The 26,890-nt window shown below is 40.2% G+C and overlaps 1 protein-coding gene across 2 annotated transcripts in view; it reads left to right on the top strand.

Annotated features, from left to right (window-relative positions):
• The window catches only part of LOC125249077 (protein NLRC3-like), a 38,882-nt gene extending 14,622 nt beyond the window's left edge, over positions 1-24,260 (top strand). For both annotated transcript variants that reach the window (XM_048161269.1, XM_048161268.1), the window contains 8 exons: positions 2,218-2,331; positions 3,916-4,029; positions 4,272-4,367; positions 4,563-6,287; positions 12,402-12,473; positions 15,812-15,985; positions 21,775-21,948; positions 23,472-24,260. In XM_048161269.1, the coding sequence (XP_048017226.1) occupies positions 4,351-4,367; positions 4,563-6,287; positions 12,402-12,473; positions 15,812-15,985; positions 21,775-21,948; positions 23,472-23,481 (2,172 nt within the window). In that variant the 5' untranslated portion in view covers positions 2,218-2,331; positions 3,916-4,029; positions 4,272-4,350 and the 3' untranslated portion in view covers positions 23,482-24,260. The remainder of the gene's footprint in view (positions 1-2,217; positions 2,332-3,915; positions 4,030-4,271; positions 4,368-4,562; positions 6,288-12,401; positions 12,474-15,811; positions 15,986-21,774; positions 21,949-23,471) is intronic.
• Positions 24,261-26,890: the final 2,630 nt, after the last annotated feature.

Genomic DNA, 26,890 nt, shown 5'->3' with positions numbered 1-26,890 from the left:
TAAAGCTTATCAGCAGATGGAAGCATAAAGTGCTCCAAAATCTCCTGGAAGATGGCTGCATTGACTTTGCACTTGATAAAACACAATGGACCAACACCAGAAGACGTCACGGCCCCCCCAAATCATTACTAACTTCAGAAAATTCCCACTAGACTTCAAGCAGCTTGGATTCTGTGCCTCTCCAGTCTTCCTTCAGACTCTGGGACCATGATTTCAACATGAAATGCAAAATTTAATTTTATCTGAAAAGAGGACTTTCGACCACTGTTCACTGTCCAGTTCTTTTTCTCCTTAGCCCAGGTAAGATGCTTCTGACGTTGTTTCTGTTTCAGAAGTGGCTTGGTAGTCCTTTTCCTGAAGATGTCTGAGTGTGGTGGACTCTTGATGCGCTGACTCCGGCTTCATTCGACTCATTGTGAAGCTCTCCCAAGTGTCTGAATCGGCTTTACTTGACAGTATTCTCAAGCTTGCGGTCATCCCTGTTGCTTGTGCACCTTTGCTTACCCAATTTTTTCCTTCTAGTCAACTTTGCATTTAATATGCTTTGATACATCACTCTGTAAACAGCCACCACATTCAGTAATGACCATCTGTGACTTACTCTCTGGAGGGTGTCAATGATTGTCTCCTGGACCATTGCCAAGTCAGCAGTCTTCCCCATTAGTGTGGTTACAAAGAACAAGAGATACCCAGAATTTATACTGTAGGGATGGTCATTTAATGAAACTCAAATGTAAATATTCTAATATTTTGAGATACTGGATTTTGGACTTTCATGAGCTGTACGCTCTAATCAACAAATTAAAAAAAAAAACTTTTGAAATGTTTTACTTTACATGTAGGGAATCTAGTATAAATGAAAGTTTCATTTTTTTAAATAATTTACAATGAAAAAATGAACTTTTTCACGATATTCTAATTATATGACCAGCACCTGTAGATATGCATGTGTAGTAAGTTGTTTGCCATTGTTCTGTTCCCGGCATTTCAGAGAAAGTCGACTGTTCAAAGTTCTTCCTTTTGCCAATATCTGCTTTTGTGTGTTACTTTTGTGTTAATAATAAAGATTCCTTTTCTGAAATGCAATTTGTAATCTGTTGATTTAATGTACTTGAACTGAATTTTAATGTAATACACTTGTAGTGTAATACCAACATTCATGCTTAAGTATAACAAAATGGGGATAAAATTACAAATGAAATGTACTTTCAATTTGTTTCTACCTTACACTATAATAACATTGCACTGAAAGTATGTGTCTATGATGTTTAGGTTGTAATTGAACTTCACTTCAAAAACATTATTATTGTCATAGTGGGACACTTTAAAAGCACTAAATATAGTTAGGAAGTGCATTTGTAGATCACTTGAAATGTTACAGAGGCATACTAAATTAACTGTTTATAGTAATTATAAGTATGATAGCAGTATGCACAAAATGTACTTAAACACAACTATAATTTGCACTGCAATGCCTTTTTAAGTGTATTTCCATTAGAATAGAAATACAATGCAATTGTACTCTAAGTGTGCTTAATTGCTCATGAATCTTGATTTTCATTAGTGTATTTTAGTGCACTTGAAGTTTAAAAAAAGTTGTTCCATTTTAGTATACAATTTACACTAGAAGTGTAGTTAAATATATGTTAAGTTGAAGATAATACATAATTGAATACACTTAACTATACTTGGATTTGACGAAAATAGTACAAAATGTAGAAAATATACTTAGTACACTTTATTAAAGTATATTTTTAATAGAATTCTTTTTCACCTGGGTCCACTTAACATGTTTATCACTTAATATTACCTCTTTTTTTGTTGTTGAACTGTCAAATTTGCAATTGTGTGGATTTTGGGGAAAAATTGCATTCTTGCTCATATAATACATTATCAACATTAAAAACAAGAACTTGCAGGGTTTTTGTATCAAAGAGAGTTTGAGTCTTAAATCGATTTCTATGCACAGCCTGTGTTTATTTGTTCTTCATGCTAGTAAGTGCTAAATCACCACTTTACAAAGGTATTGTCATGTATTTACAACATTTTGCCTGTTAGAAATAAGTGCTCGGTTTTAATGTAATTTTGAGGAGGGGTAGAATTAAATGAATGGCAAAACTCAGCATTTTGTTCGCTTACCCCCTCTTGTCACCTCATGTACCCCAGTTTGAGAACAACTGATCTAAAGGATTAAACTGAATGTGTTCTCTGTTACAGTTCAGTCCAGCAGAAGAGCTCAAACCCAGTGTCCAGCTGTGTGTCTATGAAGAGTAACTGCTCTATGAATCACCCAATAATGTTTAAGAGTGGAGACAAATGGCCTGATATCAGGTATATTATTTCTATAAAAGTTATGCTTATAGTATGACATTTTTTAATTAGAAGCATAATTTATTGGTCAGTAAGTCTAATACTAGCAATGACATCAAGTTAATGTAAGCTGAGATTGTTTCCACCTTCATATAATGGAGAAGATGTCAAAGTGGATTTTTTTTAAACTACTGGCTCAGATTTGTTGAAAGTGTCTGGTCAGAACATGATGTTTCACACCAAGAGTACATTACAAGAGTACAGTACGGTGGTTTATCTTTAAAGGCCAGCAAAACATTGGTCAACAACAAACCAGTGAAGAGCTTGGGAAAGGTGTTTAACTGCAGCCTGAAAGATACAGCAGCCATCCATACAACCAACCTTGAACTGGAAGGCTGGCTATCTGTTGTGGACAAGGCAGGCCTACCTGGCAAGTTCAAGGCCTGGATTTACCAACACAGCATCCTCCCACGGATTCTCTGGCCCCTCCTGATTTATGAGGTCCCAATCTCCACCATCGAGGGCTTTGAGAGGAGAGTCAGCAGGTTTTTACGGAAGTGGCTGGGCCTACCTCGAAGCCTGAGCAGCATCGCTCTGTATGGCCAGAACAACAAGCTGAAGCTCCCCATCAGCAACCTGAATGAGGAGTTCAAGGTAGGCCGTGCCAGGGAAGTGCTGCAATACAGAGAGTCACAAGACCCGAAGGTCTCCCAGGCTGGGATCGAGGTGAGGACAGGGCGAAAGTGGAGGGCAGCAGAGGCAGTGGATGTGGCTGAGTCACGGTTGCGCTACCGTTGGCACCGTGACCAAGTTCTGAAGGCCATAGCGAATACCATCAGCTGTGAAATTGCCCACTGTAAGCGCCTCCACCCAATGAAGAACACCATTGCTTTCGTCCGGGCTGGGGAGAAGCCACCATTAGCTGCCAGGGCCACCTCATCTGGCCTGCTAGTAACAGCACAAGACTGGGAGTTGAAAGTTGACCTGGGGAAGCAACTGAAATTCCCAGAAGCTGTTGCCACCTCAACAGAGGAGAGCCATGGGTAGGAGAGCCTACCCCAGGGCTACCTGGACACAAGCTGGGGCCTGATCAACCCCAGCTGGGTCGCCTGGGTGAGAGTGTATGATGCTTGAAAGACCCGAAACACTCCGTGACCCCAGGTAACATCACTGATGATGTGTCCAGGTTGCATCGAGTCAATGTATGTTACAAGGTCTCTTAAGTCAGTTGAGTCTTCATCCTCCATTGTGCCATTGAAAAGAGTCATGTGATCATGATTGATGTTCATCTGAGTTGAATCATTCTATAATTCTATAGTTGTTTTCAATTTGTTGGTTTTGAATTTTCTAATTAACCTATATTTGTTTTCAGTCGCTTTGGTACATTTTTTTAATCTAGCTTAACATCTGCAAATCACTAAGTTAATTTCTCAAAATAATTGTAATCAAAGTTTGAGACACAGTTCAAAACAGTTGCTGAGTTATAGATGTTAAAGCAAAAGTGTTACAACACTCCCTGGTCTTTCCTAAGACAGAAGATTCCAGTAAATGTGCACAACATATAAAAGTCTGTATGCTTTTTATTTTTCTTAATTTTAAAATCAGTTCAGTCCAGCAGAAGAGATCAAAACCAGAGTCCAGCTGTGTGTCTATGAAGAGTGACTGCAATGTGGATGAGCCACCATTGTTTAAGAGTGGAAACATATGACCAGATCTCAGGTAATTTGTGCTCATAGTATTTGATTTTTATTAAATTGTTATTAATATAAAGCAATGTAATGAGTTCACATACCTGCCAGTTTCAGTCTATTAGTGATTACCATTGCTCACTTGTGCAAAGCTTTATGTATTTTATTGTTAATAAATTCACACACTGTAAAAGCTGTTGTTCTGTTAGTTAATGACACAATAACATCAATATCAGCGTTTCCGATTCTTTACCCTCTTCATTCTGATTTAAGATCAAATCTTCTATCCAGTGCAGTTAAAAACAAAACTGTGTTCACGTCTGTGATTCAACCACAAGACTTTAATGAAAGCATGAGTCCTGGTTTCAGGTAAAATGTAGGACTTTTATTGTTGTTTAATTTTAGGTGCTGCACATCACTCATCACTCAAATTAATGATTAATCATTAAAACACTTCAGAAATGTTCTGTGTCCCATAATACAGCAAACAAATAATCATTTTTTGTAATTTATGGCTGTTTACTTATCTAACTTGTATAATAATGTGGTATTTTAATCTTACAGCCATGACTCTAAACCTGCTGAAGTCCTCAACACATTGAGATCAAATCTGATAAAGAAGTTTGAGTGTCTGCATGAGGGAATATCAAAGCAGGGAAACCCAACACTCCTGAATAAGATCTACACAGAGCTCTACATCACAGAGAGTGAAAGTGGAGAGATCAGTAATGAGCATGAGGTGAGACAGATTGAGACACAGTCCAGGAGAGCAGAAACAAAGGACACACTGATCAAATGCAGTGACATCTTTAGACCTTTACCTGGACAAGACAAACCCATCAGAACTGTGCTGACAAAGGGAGTCGCTGGCATTGGAAAAACAGTCTCTGTGCAGAAGTTCATCATGGACTGGGCTGAAGGGAAAGAGAATCAGGATGTCCAGCTCATATTTCCACTTCCTTTCAGAGAGCTCAACTTGATGAAGGACAAAACACTGAGTCTTTCAGATCTTCTTCAAGTCTTTTTCCCTGAAACAAAGGAAATGGAAATATCCAGTGACAAATATAAAGTGTTGTTCATCTTTGATGGTCTGGATGAGTGTCGTCTGTCTCTGGATTTTCAGAGCGATGTGAGGTTGTGTGATGTGACTGAATCAGCCTCAGTGGACGTGATGCTGATGAACCTTATTGTGGGGAATCTGCTTCCCTCTGCTCTCATCTGGATCACCTCTAGACCAGCAGCAGCTGATGTCGTCCCCTCTGAGTGTGTCCATCGAGTGACAGAGGTACGAGGCTTCAGTGAGCCACAGAAGAAGGAATACTTCAGGAAGAGAATCAGTGATCAGAGTCTGGCCGACAGGATCATCTCACACCTGAAGTCATCAAGGAGCCTCTTTATTATGTGTCAAATCCCAGTGTTCTGCTGGATCTCAGCCACTGTTCTAGAGAAGATGTTGAGTGAAGCAGAGACTGGAGAGGTTCCCAAGACTCTCACTCAAATGTACACACACTTCCTGATCATTCAGGCCAACATCAAACATGAGAAGGACTATGAGAAGAATGTGAAAGATGAAGACATGATTGTCAACATGGGGAAACTGGCTTATCAGCAGCTTGTGAAAGGAAACCTGATCTTCTATGAGGAAGACCTGAGAGAGTGTGGCATTGATGTGACAGAAGCATCAGTGTACTCAGGATTGTGCACTCAGATCTTCAGAGAGGAGTTGGGCTTGTATCAGGGGAAAGTCTTCTGCTTTGTTCATCTGAGCATTCAGGAACATCTAGCAGCTCTATATGTGCATCTCTCCTTTATAAACAAGAACATCAATGTGTTTGACCAGATTACCAAACCAACTAATGGAGACAAAGTTTCACTATCAGATCTCCATCAGAGAGCTGTGGATGAAGCTTTAGACAGTAAAAATGGGCATCTGGACCTTTTCCTTCGTTTCCTTCTGGGTCTGTCAGTGGAGTCTAATCAGAGTCTCTTACAAGAACTAAAGACACAGACAGGAAACAGCTCTCACAACAATGAGAAAACAGTTGACTATATTAAAGAAAAGATCAGTGAGAATCCCTCTCCAGATAAATACATCAATCTGTTTCACTGTCTGAAAGAACTGGGTGATCTTTCACTAGTGAACGAAGCTCAACCTCATACATATGGAGGATTACGTGATGTGAAACTCTCCTCATCTCAGTGGTCAGCTTTAGTTTTTATGTTGTTGACCTCAGAGCAGACAATGCATCAGTTTAACCTGAACAGATTAATTGGAGCTGAAAATGATCAGTAAGTAACACTGAGTACAATCATTACAGTCTAAAACATTATGAACAAAGAGAATCAAAGACATCAGAGGTGTTTAAATCACATTTATCTGAGTTCATTATGAAATATAAGACAAAAAAAAAGTTCCCTTTTGAAAGAACTCAACGCTGCGTAAAACACGCTAGGGGAACGCCTCCATGGGAACCGGTGTCTTGGGTCTGAACGGTTACCAGGTCTTCTTGGATCTATTTGAAATACTAATGTATTTCTTTAGACCACTGTTCCCTGTGTAGGATGTGTTTGGGCATTCATCTAAATTAGGAAGGAAGTTTTTATTTTTATTGTATCTATTGTAAAAATATAATAATTAAAGCCCTGAAGTTCCCTGTAGGTTGGCTAGTATGATTTTTAGAGAGAAAGAAGTACAATTTGGATCTTCCTAGGAGAGAGGGTTTGTTTTGTGCTTATTGTATGTTCTCTGGTGAGACCATACTCCTTTGTTTTTGTTTTTATTAGCGAGTAAGCTGGCCTCCTCCCATTTGAGAGTGGTTTTGAGGCCGCTGCTCTGTTGCAGGCTGGGCCTCTTCAGGCCGCCTTGATAGCCACCTCAGGGTAGAGTTGTTTGTCTCCTCTCCTATAGGTTTGGAGTGCTGCTTTTGCAAAGAGACGAGCACTATTGTTACCTGGTTAGCGTCACTCATCCTAAGATTAATTTAGGATATCCCAGGCTTTTTGGTATTCTTTAACCACCTTAGCTGTGTCATTTTGAGAGATTTTGCCTCCTCTCAGCTCAGAGTTGCTCTTTAGAGGCCGCTGCTCTGAGGAGCGCCAGGTAGAACTATGTGCTATGGGCTGGCCCTCACCCGGGCCGCCCTGATGGCTCGCCTAGGATAGTACTAGGAATAGTGAAGACGGTCTGTTTTACATTCCCACCTCTGACCCCTCATTAGTGAGTGTAGGTTCCCTTTTGTATTCCTAGTGCTGGCCTCCTCTCATTTGAGAGTCGTTTGGCCAAGACCCACCCCCCTTCTGCATGGTGCAGATTGGTGTAGAGGCAGAATAGATGGTTCCCTTTTCTACTGTGATTAGTAATGCTTGCTGCAGCCTGCATTTTGGAAGTTGAGCTCAGGTAGGCCCTCACTAGGCTCTTCTTAAGCCCGCTGAACTAGCATTCAAGTGTTGGGTTGAGTGTGGGTGGTTTTTCTATGAAAAGCCTACAGATATTATTTCTGTCATGATGGAGTCTTTTTGGTTGGCCTCCACCCTGTAGTTTCTCAGGATTAGGCGGATAGTAGTCCCTTGTAAACAAGGTGTTTTCAGAGTGCTTTGCTTATAGCTCTGTTATCTACCCTGCACCAATGTGGCTCAGGTCGAGCGGTATTTGACCCTTAACTGTGGGCTGGTAATTTAGTACAGTCCCTTGTAGCTCAGCATTGCCACGAGCTGACGCCAGTGTTCATCTGGAGTAGTAGGCCCAGGTGGGCCTCCTCCAGGGCATGTTGGTGTATGTTTGTACTCCCCTTGCTTAAAGGGTAAAAAGTGCTTTGACTGAGTACACCGCTCGTTGGCGATGTGGTAGGTCCCAAATGTTGTTGAATAGTAAACTATCTCTGCTACTAGACTCGCTATAGTGTAGTAGGCCATAACAGGACTCCTCTCACAGTGAGTTCCCACCATGTTGGGCTCCTAACAGCCAGCACTTGCGCTGTCAGGTAGCTGGCCTTAACAGGCCTCCCTGTTAGCAGCCCCAGTAAATGGGTTTTCTGGTAGCTATTTCGTATGCCGTCAGATAGTAAGCCTTAGCAGGCCTCTCTGTGAGTGAGCTTCTGTTGTGTGGGAATTCTTTAGAATGGTTTAGCCACTTAAAACTGGCTACCAGGCAGTCGGCCTTGATGGGCCACCCTGAAGGCTAGTCCCTGGCAGTAGTGGACTTGCTTCAGATTGCAAGATTTACCTGCAATCTCTGAGGATGAGTCCCCAGCAGTGTGGGCATCTGGCATCCAGCTTTTGCTTGTTTTCAGTTTGTTGGCCTTAGCAGACCGCTGGAAGACAGCTACTTAGCTATTTGCTATCAGGCTGCTGGCCATAGCAGCTAGTTTTCGGGCAGCAGGCCTTAACAGGCCTCTCTGAGAGCCAGCCACTAATGAGTAGGTGTATGGCAGCTAGCGATGGCCACAGTCAGCCAGTGAACGTTCGCCATTGAGATGCGTGGCCATAGTAGGCCCCTTTTTGAGGTGAATTTCCCATAGTATGGTTTCTTCTCTGCCAGTCTAGACTTGATACCAGGTGGTTGGCCACAGTAGGCCTCCCTGATGCGAGTCCCCAGCAGCTGGGTATTGGTCAGCAGGGTTTTGTTATCAGGTGGTTGGACTTGAGGCCTTCCTGAGACTGCACGCTTCTGCATGTTGCTGGCTTGGCTAACCTTTTTCACCTTTGTTTCTAGCTTATAGCCTGGTCGACCTGATAGGTTGAGCTGGTACTCTCTTTGCTCTGAGAGTGGGCTTGAGTACTTAGCTTCCTAAGTCCTGTCAGTGGTTGAAGGCTTCCCTGAAGCCTCCCAGTTAGATCAGCTCTTAGGCTGTGAGCATTCCCCTCGCGAGGGTTCCTTAGAGTGCACGGCCTCCTTAGCACCTTGAAACATAGGTGCTTTGTAGATCCTAGGATCAAGCAGAGTAACTCACCTCGCTTGCAAGGGTCGATGGCACTTCGCTGAGTCCTGCTCTCCAGGATGCCCATCTCTAAGATCCGGTTTGAGTTGGTCTACTGCCCTTTCTGCAGTCCCTCTTTCTTGATGTCTCTTTGTCAAACTTATGTGTCTAGAGACTCTGTTTCTGAGGAAACAGACAGGTTGTTGGCAGACTAGGTTACTAGTTCAGCTAGAAGTCAGGTCAGCCTCCCTGGTGGCATTCAGGGTTGATTGTGTTCACCTGAGAAGCAGCTGGCTGGGTTACCTTCTGGCCCCCTAGCCACGCTCCCTTAAAGGGACCCCTTTCCTTTGAAGTGGTTGGTTCCAGGCCTTTGTGTGGCCTTGGCTGGCCTTCATGTGTAAGATATGGAGGCCACTTTGAGGCTTGTAGCTGAGGCTTTGACCGCTGGAAGCGCTGTCACTGACAGCTCATTTGTGACCCGTAGGGCGAGTGGGTCTGAAATTTCATTTGAACTTGCCGGATTCTGACAGTTGTCACTGCCATGCATGGCACGCACTCCCCTCAGCATGGTGGCGTGGGTATATCATTCCCCTAGCGTGTTTAAGCAGCGTTGAGTTCCCTTTCGAAAGGGAACATAGCAGGTTACGCATGTAACCATGGTTCCCTGAGAACAGGGAACAAGACGCTGCTCTTTTAGCCATGCCTCGGGGCCCTCCTGCTTACAGTCCCTTCAGACAATAAGCGGATGACATGTTGTTTGGGCACCCCTTTTATACATGCGGGTCGCATTGTTATGATGTCATGGGCTGTCACCGGTCAATATGATATTGCTGAGATTGGATATGTGTTTCAGACATAGGTTCCCACGGAGGCGTTCCCCTAGCGTGTTTTACACAGCGTCTCATTCCCTGTTCTCAGGGAACCATGGTTACATGGTTTCAGAGATGAAAGCATACATGTTATCTTTTGTTTTGGTGTAAATGAATCACTGAACACTAAACTGCCAATAATGTAAGCCACTGGGGGAGACAGACGGCTGTCATTCACTTTATTGCATTAATAAAAAAGCCAGTTAATATAAAGATTTTTAATACAAAGTATGTTTCCAAAACTAAGTATTAACACTCTGGAGTCAGAAAACACACCAGCACGTTTTGCAGGATTTTTTTCACATTGCAACAAAACAGACTTAAAATACTCCGTCATTTTTTGTCATAGAGACATAAGTAAAATATCAATTGAAGCTATAGAATGTCTACTTTTATTGGTGTACACTCAGAGTAAAAACAAAATGTTGTGCTTTTTGCAAAATAAGGAAAACTAACATGATGCGTGATCTCTCGTCTCTCTCTGAATGAAATCCAATCTGATAGTTCTCAGAAAATGAACTGTAACTTAGTGAATACTAATGACACAAAATGAGACTTATGTCTAAAGAAATGTTGAAATGTCAGGTTTTAAATCGTGTAAGTCAAATCGAAAACAAATATTCTCTGTTTATGTAATCTGTATGAAAGAGGGCCATGTTAGACGTCCGTGATTCAGCTCATTATCCGCTGATGCGGCCACACCCATGGAGAGAGCGCTATTCAGACGCAAATTCTTAGGCAATACATGTATACAGTGGGTACGGAAAGTATTCAGACCCCCTTAAATTTTTCACTCTTTGTTATATTGCAGCCATTTGCTAAAATCATTTAAGTTCATTTTTTCCCTCATTAATGTACACACAGCACCCCATATTGACAGAAAAACACAGAATTGTTGACATTTTTGCAAATTTTTTAAAAAAGAAAAACTGAAATATCACATGGTCCTAAGTATTCAGACCCTTTGCTCAGTATTTAGTAGAAGCACCCTTTTGATCTAATACAGCCATGAGTCTTTTTGGGAAAGATTCAACAAGTTTTTCACACCTGGATTTGGGGATCCTCTGCCATTCCTCCTTGCAGATCCTCTCCAGTTCTGTCAGGTTGGATGGTAAACGTTGATGGACAGCCATTTTTAGGTCTCTCCAGAGATGCTCAATTGGGTTTAAGTCAGGGCTCTGGCTGGGCCATTCAAGAACAGTCACAGAGTTGTTATGAAGCCACTCCTTTGTTATTTTAGCTGTGTGCTTAGGGTCATTGTCTTGTTGGAAGGTAAACCTTCGGCCCAGTCTGAGGTCCTGAGCACTCTGGAGAAGGTTTTCGTCCAGGATATCCCTGTACTTGGCCGCATTCATCTTTCCCTCGATTGCAAGCAGTCGTCCTGTGCCTATAGCTGAAAAACACCCCCACAGCATGATGCTGCCACCACCATGCTTCACTGTTGGGACTGTATTGGACAGGTGATGAGCAGTGCCTGGTTTTCTCCACACATACCACTTAGAATTAAGGCCAAAAAGTTCTATCTTGGTCTCATTAGACCAGAGAATCTTATTTCTCACCATATTGGCAAACTGCATGCAGGCTTTCATGTGTCTTGCACTGAGGAGAGGCTTCCGTCAGGCCACTCTGCCATAAAGCCCCGACTGGTGAAGGGCTGCAGTGATGGTTGACTTTCTACAACTTTCTCCCATCTCCCGACTGCATCTCTGGAGCTCAGCCACAGTGATCTTTGGGTTCTTCTTTATCTCTCTCACCAAGGCTCTTCTCCCCCGATCGCTCAGTTTGGCCGGACGGCCAGCTCTAGGAAGGGTTCTGGTCGTCCCAAACGTCTTCCATTTAAGGATTATGGAGGCCACTGAGCTCTTAGGAACCTTAAGTGCAGCAGAAATTTTTTTGTAACCTTGGCCAGATCTGTGCCTTGCCACAATTCTGTCTCTGAGCTCTTCAGGCAGTTCCTTTGACCTCATGATTCTCATTTGCTCTGACATGCACTGTGAGCTGTAAGGTCTTATATAGACAGGTGTGTGGCTTTCCTAATCAAGTCCAATCAGTATAATCAAACACAGCTGGACTCAAATGAAGGTGTAGAACCATCTCAAGGATGATCAGAAGAAATCGACAGCACCTGAGTTAAATATATTAGTGTCACAGCAAAGAGTCTGAATACTTAGGACCATGTGATATTTCAGTTTTTCTTTTTTAATAAATCTGCAAAAATGTCAACAATTCTGTGTTTTTCTGTCAATATGGGGTGCTGTGTGTACATTAATGAGGAAAAAAAATGAACTTAAATGATTTTAGCAAATGGCTGCAATATAACAAAGAGTGAAAAATTTAAGGGGGTCTGAATACTTTCCGTACCCACTGTACATCATCGCAATCGTGTATTTATTATCTTCAAAAGTGTCCATCTGCCATCATTATAGCGATCTCTGGAAGCCTCTGTTAGTTCCTGGAATTTCACATGGCATGCCTTTTCTTCACTGAGTCATTTGTGGAATAAAGGTGCACAGAGCACCCTTCGGCTGCAAGTATGAATTGAAAACACAGTATCCAGTGCTCATAGTGATGACAATAAATAATAAATTAATAATTATCTTGTTTTTATTTTCAAATAGTCACACAGAAAACACAGCAGATGAAGTACTTCAGAAGCTGCTGCCTGTGGTTACAGCAACTAGATCAGCTTGGTAAGTAACACTGAGAACAATCATCACTGTTAAAACATTATTACATTTCTTACTTATAAATTAATGGTTTAATAAAAAAAATATGAGTGTCACACTTCAGCTTTTAAACTCTCCACCTCTCTGACCTGATTTGTGATCTACCTAACCGTTTTTATGACATTTGTGTGAGAAATTTATTTTCAAAGTCTTTTATTTTTTTATTTATATATATGCATATATATATATATATATATATATATATATATATATATATATATATATATAATGCATGTATGATAAATATTTATATTTAAAAAAAAATCTGTATTCATTTAAATTTGATATAAATGTTAATACATTAGTGAGACCAAATCACTGTGTTTGGGATTGTAATGAACAAATAATGATTTTAGATGTATCTGTTACCGTGGTATCCCAGAGAAGACGAGGAAGGCAGGAGTAGGAACAATAACGTAGTTTAATAACATTAAGCAGTCAGGATACACGGAAACACTAGTAACATAAAACAATACCGGACACTGGACTGAAGACAGGGAGAAACTTAAGTACACACACTAACAAGAAACAGCTGGGGATGAAATCAGTGTCCATGGTGAATAATGAGTGGCGGGAGCAAAACACAAAGGAACATGTGACAGTCAAACAACCTGGACGAGACGGTGAACGTAACACCAGGGGCTCTGGAGGTGGGCGGAGTGAAGGTGATGGAGTGATGAAGGGAAGACGACGATCCCCTGGCGGCGTAGGTGGATGATCGCTGGCACAGACCCAGAGCTCCCCAGATCCGACAGTCCACGGCCGGGTAGATGGAGGGCGGAGTCCAGGTGATGAAGGGCGGACTGAAGGCATCTGGGGGATGACCGATGGAGACTCGGCAGGTGGATTCTGGTGCGCAGACGGAGAGCTGGCGAACTCCCGCGACGTCGCTGGCCTAGGAGACTGCGGCGATGTACAGGCGACGATCAGCGGAGGTGTAGCTGGAGATCCCGAGGGCTGCGGTGACGTCGGCTCGACCGAGGACAGAGGTGACTCCGAGGGGAAGGAGGAGCCCTCTGTAGCCGAAGGGGTGGAGGGACGGAGAGTACTCGATGTCTCGAAAGTCCGTGGTGGAAGAGGAGGGACGACTGACCAAGGGGGAGCCGGCCGGACAAAGGAGGCCGGAGGAGCCGTCAGTCGGAGGGTCTCCGGCGGAACCGTAGCTGGGAGGAGCCTGGACGGAGCCGGCAGGTCGACGGGCCGAGATGGAGCGTTGAGGACGGCAGCTGGAGGCGGAGCCACCGGAACCTCTGGCTTATGTGCTGCTGGTGGGAGTGTGACCTGCGGCTCGACGTTACAGGGGTTCCCCGGAGACGGCGCAGGGCAGATGACATCCAGCAGCGATGGTGTAGGAGGACTGGCTGAGCGAGAGATCGGTGGAAAATCTATAAATAAAACACAGTCCATAGTACAGTCTCTGTTAAGTAACGAGGATGAAAATGACGGGTGGGTTTGGGTGGGCGTTGACTCCTCGCTGAAGTCAATCAGCCAGTCCTCCCTCTCCGTAGTCGAATCTCCCTCGTCCGCAGATGTCGTGGGCTCACACCCCTGGTCAGACGTCTGGTGGAGTTCCACTTCCTGGGCGCTGGTCACCTCTGTCCTCGGGGTCTCGGGATCTGGTTGACCTGTAGCTGCCGGTGGTAACTCTCCGTCTGCGGGGGGCTCACACGAGTACTCCGCGGTCCTTGGGGAAAGTACGGGCTCTGGGTCTGGCTGTGCTCTGGATCGGGGACGAACGCTCTCCACGGGACGATGGTAGTTGGCCCCGATCCAGAACAACGACTTCAGGGTTTCGTCGTTGTAGGGGCAGGAGAGTGCAACACTGATGAATTCCTTGGTGAATAAACAAAAATCTTGGTTTTTCTGTGCCACTAGCGTGAATCTGCTGCAGAAATCCATCTTTCGTTTTTTGGTCCGGTATTCTGTTACGGTGGTATCCCAGAGAAGACGAGGAAGGCAGGAGTAGGAACAATAACGTAGTTTAATAACATTAAGCAGTCAGGATACACGGAAACACTAGTAACATAAAACAATACCGGACACTGGACTGAAGACAGGGAGGAACTTAAGTACACACACTAACAAGAAACAGCTGGGGATGAAATCAGTGTCCATGGTGAATAATGAGTGGCGGGAGCAAAACACAAAGGAACACGTGACAGTCAAACAACCTGGACGAGACGGTGAACGTAACAGTATCACATTCAACCAGGGGCGTCGCTAGACCCTTTTTACTGGGGCACGTGCCCCAGTAACATTTTCCTAATGAATATTTTTCTAATGAGGTAGATTACAGATGTGTCCGAAAATAGGATTTCTGATCAATTGAACATTATTATTTAGATTATTTGAATTATTTAAAATATGAAAGCTGTTTGTAACCCTAGCCGAAGCGAAAATATCCCGTGCATCCTCTCACTCCCCGCCCCCTCGCTGTGCTCCTCCTCCCTTCACATTTCACTGTGGAATGACATTTCTTAATAAAATTATTTGAATGAATGGTTCAATGACTAAATAAGACGTGAATTGCAGCCACCTACTGGCGATTTTTCACTGCGCTCCACTCTGGAGTGCAAGTCTGTAAGAACAAGACTCTTTTTCATTTATGTTTATTAAAATAAAACCTTGGTGAGCAAAAGATATTTATTTAAAAATCATTAATAATTGTTTCCAGACTTTTGGAAGGTATTTTAAATATAACAATTCTATTAATACTTTCATTATATTATATAATATATTAATTATTATGATTATAAATTGCCGCAGGACAAATGTATTACTACAATATGAAATATATCTTTAAATGTGATAATATATATATATATATATATATATATATATATATATATATACATATGATTTTCCTGCTTTTTTATCTCTAGCTGACACACATTTAAGATGATTGTGAGGTAGACTTGAGCTGAAAGAGTGGGTTTCATGACTCTTTAATGTTCATTACATTAACTTCTCCTGTTACAATTTTTCTAGATTTTTATGTGATAAACAGTTTTAATTTGTTATCAGTTTTTATATAATCTCTCAGAATAACAGCAAAACTCACAGACATATTTAATTAATTGGTTAAAAAAAGAGATATTGCACAAATTATGATCATACATTTAAAAATATGTATTATTCCTGCTTTAATTTGACTGTACGTGTGTTGTGATAATGTTTTGTGCTCTGTGACACAGATCAAGATCATCTAACATGGTGATTTGAGTTTATTTTATTGGTTTCTCTTTGATAATGAAGTCTCTGTTGATCTGAGAGAGTGAAGAGTGTGTTATTGTTCTCTATAGGTTGGATAAGTGTGGTGTCACAGATGAAGGTTGTGCTGCTCTGGCTTCAGCTCTGGGATCAAACCCCTCGCACCTGAGAAAACTGGATCTGTCTGTGAATAATCTAGGAGACTCAGGAGTGAAGCTAGTCTCTGCTGGACTGGAGAATCCTCACTGTAAACTGGAGAAACTGTGGTAAGATCATACATCACTGAATTTTACAATTTAATTTATTCATAAATTAATAAAATGGAATAGGAGAATCAAACTATTATTATATTTAGGGCAGTCACTAATGATTATTTTGGTGATCAAGTAATCTGTTGATTATTTTCACAATTAATCAAGTAATCTGATATTTTTTGTGATAATAAAAATAGACCTAAGCAAACAATGGTCTTTAACATGACTTAAAATACATATATAATAACAATGAGGCAATAATATCTGGATCAAAAACACCTAATCATATGGTTTGATATAACAAACATTTAAAATACATAATATAATATACATTGTATAAACAATTATATTATGTGTTATAACAAATGCCTGCAGAGGGCGCGAGGACATGATTGTTGTTATCCCACTTTACATCAAATCAAATCTCTATTTAATACTGGCCAAACTACATTATTTTAAATGTTAACTTAATCTTTAATATTTGGCAACATCTTTATAACAGAAATGTTACAGCCACTGTAATTTCTTGAACAAGAATATGTGGACATCATAAATGCAAACTCAACTCTGAGATTAAACTTTTATTTTGAAATCGTGATGAACAGTTCACATATTTCAAAGACATTGATGTATTCTCCTGTGTTGTCGTAGGTTTCTAATTGATTTACCTTACAAATCTAATGAAATGGCACACATTGGGCCTCATTTATGAAACAAATGTACAACGCAAAACGGTGCGTACGGCTGTTTCCATGCAAAACTTGGCATTTTTCAATAAGGATGTAAGCGATAGCTACGGTCAAATTTTTTGAGTTAGCATGAACTTGCATGCAGCATTGTTTATCTGGTGGAGAATTGTAATGAGAGCATTTTGATCATTTAGATCAGTGGTTCCCAAACTTTTTAGAGTGGAGTACCCCCTGAAGGGATTACCATCCTTCTGCATACCCCCTTTCTTCCACTTAGACTGCAGTCACACCTTTACCATTAAGGGACAATATTTGTCCCATAAATTGATTTTCCAGTGCATATTTTTACCTTTATGAATAACTTAAAATAAATAATATTTAAAAAAAAAAAAAAGTTCAATGGAGAAATATGCAATGATGGTAAAACGAAGTGATACTTTTAAATATTAAACTAAAACCACCAGTAGGAGACTTAAATCGATACCAATCCACTATCTGTGTCTGTATTTGTTTTTCATGCGAGTAAGTGCTAAATCCCCACTTTTACAAAGGTGCATTGTCGAGAACGGCAGTAATTTAGTGCAATTTAAGGCAGCAGATTCTGCACATAGATATGCACGCTGCTTGTGTGTGCTGCTTCTGTGGATGCAGTCATTTTTGACTGCAAAAGATGAGGTAATTTGATTAAATGTTATGGCTTTACGGCATTTTGCCAGTTAGAAATACATGCTTGGTTTTAATATTATTTTAAGGTAGGGTAGAACTAAATGAACTACTCAGCATTTTGTTCACTAACCACGTTTTGTCACCTCACGTACCCCCAGGGGTATGCGTACCCCAGTTTGGGAACCACTGATTTAGATTATTTTCCTGACAAACAATTGAAGCTCATTAGTTGACCATAAACTGTTAAGATTAGAATGTCAAATTAAAATTAAATTAGAATAGATGGGTGATTGTGACCCATTAAAAATACCATACAATACTGTTTTTTTCCCCAGGGCTTTAGCTTTACATGTGCAAATAGCAGCACAAACAAAAAAACATGAGGATTCACATATCGTCACCCCGCAGTATGGAGGACAAAACCTGCAAAAATAATAAATATATAAATACATAAATAAATAAATACATAAAATTATACATAAATAAATGTGCAAATAAATACATAAATCCACATACTCCTGCATAAATAAATACATAAATAATTGAATGTACGAGGATATAAATAAATAAAACAAATGTTGGGGTGAAATAAAAAAAAATGTTAAAGGAAACACTAAACTGAAAGTTGGCTTTTTTTCCATTTAACCATTTATACATTTTTGAATGTCGCTTCATATTTATTTTTCCTTATCGCAACATGCTAATGAGAGGGTGTCAATCAAACATCAGAAGGCGGTCTCTATGCCACCATTTGCTGATTGTAAAAGAGCCATTGGCTGTGTAATGTAGGGAGATCCACGTGCAGGCTTTATTCATAAGAAGAGCGTAGTCAGGCAGTAGGTGCAGGGCAGACAGCCAGGGAGAAGAAGACTGGACAGACGACCAGGTAGACAGGCTTGAAGACCCCCACGGCAGAGCAGACGACCACCAAAGCAGTTCAGATGGGCTTGAAGACCCCCACGGAGGAGCAGACAACCACCACTGCAGGTCAGATGGCCTTGAAGACTCCCATGGTGGAGCAGATGACCGCCAAAGCAGTTCAGACAGGCTTGAAGACCCCCACGGCGGAGCAGATGACCACCACTGCAGCTCAGACGGGCTTGAAGACCCCCATGGCCGAGCAGACGACCACCGCTGCAGCTCAGACGGGCTTGAAGACCCCCACGGTGGAGCAGGCGATCACAACAGCAGATCAGTTAGCACTGGGAACCAACATGGCTGAACAGGAGAAACTGAAACATGAATCACAGAGAGGTTAGCATTGGCAATTAGGGTCATGACAGTACAGGCAGGGAGCTCAGAAAAGCCCTCCAGGGCACTGACTGGAACGTCCTCTCTGGTCATGTAGCTGCGAGCAGACAGTTCAGGAACAACCTCTGCGGTTGCGTCGGGACAAACTGACAGTTCTGGTACAACCTCTGCAGTCATGTTGAGGCAGACAGGAAACTCAGAGACCACCTCCATAGTAGTGTCAAGGCAAACAAGAAACTCAGGGACAACCACCTTGGTCGTGTCAAGGCAGACAGGAAACTCAGGGACGATCTCCGTGGTCGTGTCAAGGCAGACAGGAAACTCAGGGACGACCTCCGTGGTCACGTCAAGGCAGACAGTAAACTTAGGAACGACCACGAGGCTGGATTCTAGGACTGGGATAGACACTGGACTGGACTCATGGACAGAAGTGGACTCAGGAATGGACTCATAGATTGAAGCAAGCTCAGGAGCAGATTCATGGACTGGTGCGGGCTCTGGAGCAGACTCATGTTCTGGAGCGGCCTCTGGAGTGGACTCATGGACTGGAGCTGATGTGTGTGCAGCCCACATGCACCAAATGGCTGTGGCCATAATGGCCAATGCTGCAATCTTTGACAGCCATCTCGTCTGAGGGCTCTGGAAGATCTGCCGAGACGTGACGAGGCTCTGGAAGATCTGCCAAGATGTGACGAGGCTCTGGAAGATCTGCCGAGACGTGACGAGGCTCTGGAAGATCTACCGAGACGTGACGAGGCTCTGGAAGATCTGCCGAGATGTGATGAGGGTCTGGAAGATCTGCCAAGACGTGATGAGGCTCTGTTAGATCTGCCGAGATGTGATGAGGCTCTGTTAGATCTGCTGAGACATGACGAGGCTCTGGAAGATCTGCTGAGATGTGACAAGGCTCAGGAATGGCTGCAAATACAGGCTCTGATGCAGCCATCACGTGAACAGGCTCTGGTAAGGGAATTACTGGGTTTGGAAGCGCAGAGAGTATCGGGGTCGCGATAATCAGGGTGGAAGGCATAGAACCTTGTAAAGTTACAACAGGTGTGAGTGTTTCTTAATGGATAAGTCTCTTTGCCGAAGGCGTAGTAGCTGAGTGACTGGATCTATGGTTGGATTGGAAACGCTTATAAAAGTCGCTGGATCTTGGTATGGCTGAGTATTCTGTAATGTAGGGAGCGGGACAACAGAGTTGGAGATCCACGTGCAGGCTTTATTCATAAGAACAGCGTAGTCAAACAGGCAGTAGGTCGATCACCAGCAAACAGTAACAGGAAGGCAAGGCAAAAGAGTAATCCAAAAACACAGGCAATGGTCAAGGCAGGCAGATATCGATCAAAAACAAGGAAACAGTCCAGGGTCAAAACACAGGCAAGGCAAGACAAGGCCGGACAAGAAACAAACGGCATGCAAACCAAAGGCTAAACAATACTCAGCAATGTGTGTGTGTTATGCTGCGTTCACGCCACCTCGTATTTACCGAAATCTTGAGATGATAACACGTGACACTGTATTCGGAGCTGTTCACGTCCTTTGACTGGGAATTATGCATTTTTATGGCACCACTATCAATGCCTAATGAATCTACAGCAGTCAGGTGGTATAGTGGCCACGTCTGAACGCACCTTTAGAGTGCAGCTTATAAAGTGAGTTAGCAGCTACAGTACAGTCCAAAAGTTTGGAACCACTAAGATTTTGAATGTTTTTAAAAGAATTTTCGTCTGCTCACCAAGGCTACATTTATTTAATTAAAAATACAGTAAAAACAGTAATATTGTGAAATATTATTACAATTTAAAATAACTGTTTTCTATTTGAATATATTTCACAAAGTAATTTATTCCTGTGATGGCAAAGCTGAATTTTCAGCATCATTACTCCAGTCTTCAGTGTCACATGATCCTTCAGAAATCATTCTAATATGCTGATCTGCTGCTCAAGAAACATTTAATGTGTACAATTGTACAAAATATTTGTGTACAATATTTTTTTTTCAGGATTATTTGATGAATAGAAAGTTCAAAAGAACAGTGTTTATCTGAAATCTAATCTTTTGTAACATTATAAATGTCTTTACTGCCACTTTTGATTGATTTAATGCATCCTTGCTGAATTAAAGTATTCATTTCTTTAATTTCTTTTCAAAAAAATAAAAATAAAAATTCTTACTGACCCCAAACTTTTGAACGGTAGAGTATAATGCTACAGAAGCTTTGTATTTCAGATAAATGCTGTTCTTTTGAACTTTCTATTCATCAAGGAATCCTGAAAAAAAAAGTACACAACTGTTTTCAACATTGAAAATAATCATAAATGTTTATTGAGCAGCAAATCAGCATATTAGAATGATTTCTGAAGGATCATGTGACACTGAAGACTGGAGTAACGATGCTGAAAATTCAGCTTTGCATGACAGGAATAAATTACTTTGTCAAATATATTTAAATAGTACACAGTTATTTTAAATTGTAATAATATTTCACAATATTACTGTTTTTTACTGTATTTTTAATTAAATAAATTAATTAAATGTAATTTTAATTAAATGTAGCCTTGGTGAGCAGACGAAACTTCTTTTAAAAACATTAAAAATCTTAGTGGTTCCAAACTTTTGGACTGTACTTACATTTGATGTGACTATAAAACAAATACAATGAGTTAGAAAATATTTGTGAGATAATTGTAATGGTAATTGATCAAAGTTTATATATGAAAAATGCTTAAAAGCTTTATCATATAAAGTGATCTCCTCAGAAGAATTTTTGATTGGATAGACTTGAAATAGATGGCCAGAAAATAAATATTATTAAAAATATCTATATGACAGTATATGCAGCGTTTTTTCCCATGGTATCGAAAATGGCATCGAATTTCGAGACTTTTCAAGGTATCGTATCGAAGTTAGAAATTCCAGTAACGTGACAACACTAGTCAGGACTTTGATACATGAAGAACAAGAATCCTTAATGACCATCACATCCATCTCTTTTCTGTGATCATCTTTACATATTATTTAATGTGATATACTGTAAATAATTGTTATATAAGTTTTTATAAGCTTTCCCTCTCACACAAACACACGAATAACATGGTAAATCTTACATTAAACATGGTGATCTGTGATCTGTTGATCTGATCTGTGTGTCTGATCTGAGAGAGTGAAGAGTGTGTCATTGTTCTCTACAGGTTGAGGAATTGTGGTGTCACAGATGAAGGTTGTGCTGCTCTGGCTTCAGCTCTGAGATCAAACCCCTCACACCTGAGATTACTGGATCTGTCTGAGAATAATCTAGGAGACTCAGGAGTGAAGCTGCTGAAGGATCTGAAGGATGATCCACATTATAAACTGGAGACACTATGGTAACAGTAGTTTTTTAACAATTTTCATCATCATATTTTCATTTAAAGTTCAAATAAAAGGAAATTGTACCAGGTTCAGTAACACCACGTGTGTGTGAACATTTTGTCTGAGATCATCAGATAATGAGTCTTAAATTCAGCTTCAGTTTCTGTAGGTCTCTGAAGTTTAAACTCTGTTTAATATGAGTTTAATTCTGCTAACATTGTTGTGACTGGTTGTATAAATGTCATTAATGTTATTTTCAGCTTTTCCCCTTTGAGGGTTTATTAATTACATTTTGAAGTATAGTTTATTAACAAAAACAGATTACACATTTGGCCTTAAAAAATTAAGACAATTTACTAATTTAGCGTGTCACTTAATTATAAACAAGCCCGAAATACACCGGGACAACACAATTGCAGGCTGATCCTTCAGATTCTTAAAACTGTATAAAACATTTTATATAAAGGCCATAAAGTAGACATTGTCATAATTCATCAACTCGAGTTCATTAGCAATCGCTTGGCATAAATCTGCGCTTTTCTTTAATTGAGAATCACTTTAAAGCAGTCTGAAGCGCTTTTGTGCGAGCATGTGGAAGTGTAGAATGCGCAACAGTGCCACCTTGTGACATTGCAACATGTATGTGGGAATGTCAGCGGGAGTAAACAGTTCTGACGCACATAATGAGCAGGTACGAATTTACACGAAGGGCGAGGGGAGATTTTCCACTAGTTTCATTATCTTGGGCAGATACAAAAGTATGAGAGGATAAAAATAATAAAAGTATAAATGTGTCTCCAAATATACTTGGGCGGCCACCCAAGTAAAGTCTGTGTGTGGGAAACACTGGAATTTTTTCTTGTTTTTCACCGTCCGACAACGTATTTTACAGATCGTTTTAATCTGCGCCTGGTCGCTTTTCAAATAAACAAACCACTTACATAACTGAAAATAATATATACAACTGAATTCGTGGTACCTTTTTTGTCGACAATTTCATCATTTTTGGAAAATAACTCGAGGTTAGTTTAACTTTTGTTGCTGCTTCCACTCATTTTTGTCGTCCTTGTGTCGAGTTTTCTTTGCAAAATGCTGTAGGAAATTGACTTTGTTCTTTGACCTGAACGTTTAAAGCTGCACGCTGATTGGCTGTTGTCGCATATTTCTGCTGTATGATTGGCTCTTAAATTAATCCATTTCGAGTAAAAATGCCCAGAGCTTATCATCGTTATCGACATATATTTTATTGCGATTCGATATGATATCGTTTATCGGCACAGCCCTAGAGTGTAGTGATCATTTCTGCTGGTTCTGGATCAGCTGTCGATTGTGTTAAAGTGACCTTTCTTGTCCTTTTGATTTAGTAAAGTCTCTTTGAGCATCAGATAGAAGCAATATTATCATAATGAATTAATATAGCTTATCTAGTCAGTGCTAAGTTTTCTTATGAAAAGAACACAGATGTAATTACATCTGCGACATTACATGAGAGATGTAATGTCTCATACTGCATATGTGACTGTGTGTTTTATTTTAGGATTAGATGACAGTCTGATCTTCTGATGATCATCTGATCGTGAATAAGGATCCACTACAGAGACTCACAGTCAACAGAATCAACAGAGACTGAAGATACAGTGACTTCACTGTTATAAATTAAGACTTAATTTAGTTTTCAATGATCCTCTGACAGACATAATGAAGGCGGCAGTGAAACACCTTTTATTTTAGAGCAGCAAATTACAGTTTCTCAATCAGGGATTAACCATTGTATTTGTATAAAGGCACAGTATAAACTCAAAAAAGTTAGTTTTGTTTCAAAGAAAATATAGAGCCTGAATATGTTTGTGTTTGTGTTGTACCAGCAGAGGGAGACAAAGACTAATGAAAGATTTGTTTTTCATAATTATGAAGAAAAAAAAAGTTCAAGCTCACTTTTGGAAAACAAATAATGGAAGCTTGAGTGTATACATCATGTTTTTAATAATAGTTGTGTTACATTTGTATTAATGTATTAAAGGGCTCATATGATGCGTTTTCAACTGTATAATATCTGCAAAATTACAAAGCTCAAAGTCTCCTTCAAAAAGATTTATTCTATCTAATGCCTAGTACACACTGTATGATTTTGGGCTGTCCCAGACGAAAGATGGACATCGTGAAACAATTGTGGCTCCTAAATATCATACAGTGAGAGAGGTTCAAAGACTGTCTTGTGATCAAAGATAGCCTGCGATAATTTTCTGACAGTGTCATGATCATCTCATTGTATGTTTGCTGCTACGACCTTCGTCTACTGACTATCCAATAAAAATACAACATGAAATGGCGTATTGATCAACTCAACATGGCGATAAAACTTAAAGCTACTTTCCTCAAGCTCCATTTGCAAAATCTCATACCAAGTTGACCTCTTTTCCCTAGCCATGACCACATCCATATTCTCCTCTTTCACTTCCTCCACTTTTTTCAGCACACATAAAAACCACAATTACCAAAGTGCGACTCATCTTGCTCTATTTGTTTACCACTGGCACTTACTGATGACATTTTATTCTTCTATATTAATGCTGTGTTCCAGACAGATGGGAATTTGGATTTTTCCTACCTCCTTCTAGGAAATAACATCTGGAACGCCACTCAAAGTGGGACATTCGACCTCTGAAGTCGGGGTACTTAAAAGTATTTTTGTGTAAAAGTATTACACAAAAGAAAGAAAGAAAAAAAAAAAAAACATGCCAGAGCATACAAACTTGATTCATTAATCAAAAACTGAATATTCCTTAAAAATATGACAAGTCTTCCTTGCTTTTTTATTTATAATGTTCTCCAAACTGGTGCAGTAGTCCTTAGTCTCCTGAAGAAAATGAATAAAATTAGGCTTGGATCCTGACCATTTCTTCTTGTGTATGTGAAATTTCCCCAAAATAATAAACAATTGTACAATAAAAGTAAAAATATTATTATTAGGTCCCACTTTATATTAAGTGGCCTTAACTACTATGTACTTACATCAAAAAATAAGTACAATGTACTTATTGGGTTCATATTGAATTGCAAAACACATTTGCAGCTATCGAGGTGGGATATGGGTATGGTTAGGGAAAGCTTTGGTGGTATGGGTAGGTTTAAGGGTAGGGGTAAGGATTAAGGGATGGATCAACAGTGTAATTATAAATGTAATTACAGAAATTAATTACAGTTGTAATTACATGCAGGTGTTTTTAAAATATAAGTACAATGTAAAAACATGTATGTACACAATAAGTGCATTGTATCAAATGATTAATTTAAATGTAAGTACATAGTAGTTAAGGCCACTTAATATAAAGTGGGTCCCTTTCTAATTAAATTTTTCACTTCCACCCAAAAAATCTTTGTGTATATACAATTACAAAACAGATGGACAATAGATTCTTTTTTCTATTGAACAAAAATCACATGAATAATCAATCTCTAAATTAAACCTCTCTAACACACTTCTAGCTGGATATATACAGTGGGTACAGAAAGTATTCAGACCCCCTTAAATTTTTCACTCTTTGTTATATTGCAGCCATTTGCTAAAATCATTTAAGTTCATTTTTTTTCCCTCATTAATGTACACACAGCACCCCATATTGACAGAAAAACACAGAATTGTTGGCATTTTTGCAGATTTATTAAAAAAGAAAAACTGAAATATCACATGGTCCTAAGTATTCAGACTCTTTGCTGTGACACTCATATATTTAACTCAGATGCTGTCCATTTCTTCTGATCATCCTTGAGATGGTTCTACACCTTCATTTGAGTCCAGTTGTGTTTGATTTTACTGATTGGACTTGATTAGGAAAGCCACACACCTGTCTATATAAGACCTTACAGCTCACAGTGCATGTCAGAGCAAATGAGAATCATGAGGTCAAAGGAACTGCCTGAAGAGCTCAGAGACAGAATTGTGGCAAGGCACAGATCTGGCCAAGGTTACAAAAAATGTCTGCTGCACTTAAGGTTCCTAAGAGCACAGTGGCCTCCATAATCCTTAAATGGAAGACATTTGGGACGACCAGAGCCCTTCCTAGAGCTGGCCGTCCAGCTAAACTGAGCTATCGGGGGAGAAGAGCCTTGGTGAGAGAGGTAAAGAAGAACCCAAAGATCCCGAGAAGCCGAGGGGTGAAAACTTTTGAATTCAAATATCAAGGTAAATTGTACTTCATTTTTCTGCCGGGAAACATGCAAGTATCTTCTGTTGGTTCCGAAGGGCAGTACTGAATGAAAAACAATGATATTTAAACAAAATAAGAAAAATTGTGACATCTTCATCCTGTTCAAAAGTTTTCACACCCCGACTCTTAATGCATCGTGTTACCTTCTGGAGCATCAGTGAATGTTTGAACCTTTTTTAATAGTTGTGTTTGAGTCCCTCAGTTGTCCTCAGTATGAAAACACAGATCTCAAAATCCTACAGTCACTGCTGGAAAGGGTTCAAATATGAAAACTGATGAATCTGCAGGAGCTGGAGGATTTTTCTGAAGAACAGAGCTCAGTTTAACTGCTCAGGACAAACAAGAGACTCATGAACAACCATCACAAAACAAAAAAACAGTCGTGGATCATCAGGTACAGACAGGTACACACAGTATTGAGAATCAATGGTTCACATACTTATGAATGGGGTTATTTTAATAAATTCAGCTATTGTTTCGTCTTGTGAACTAAATGCAAACATCTTTTATGTAAAATATCTTACTCAGGACAGTACTAAACAAAAAATAACATGCATTTTTTATTATCCCTCTTATTTTATTAAAATAATTCTCATTTTCACAGATTCTGCAAGAGGTTCACATACTTTTTCATGCCACTGTAACTTTTTTCCAGTTTATATTTCTAAATACACAGGTCCGCAATAAGCTTTTATGAGTAGCTGTTTCACCTGTTATAATATTCCTAATATGTTTATTTGTACAGTTG

The sequence above is a fragment of the Megalobrama amblycephala genome, linkage group LG16, assembly GCF_018812025.1.
Source record: "Megalobrama amblycephala isolate DHTTF-2021 linkage group LG16, ASM1881202v1, whole genome shotgun sequence".
Classification (NCBI taxonomy): Eukaryota; Metazoa; Chordata; class Actinopteri; order Cypriniformes; family Xenocyprididae; genus Megalobrama; species Megalobrama amblycephala.
Note: the sequence above shows the minus strand (reverse complement) of the source record. Positions and strands in the feature narration are given on the sequence as shown.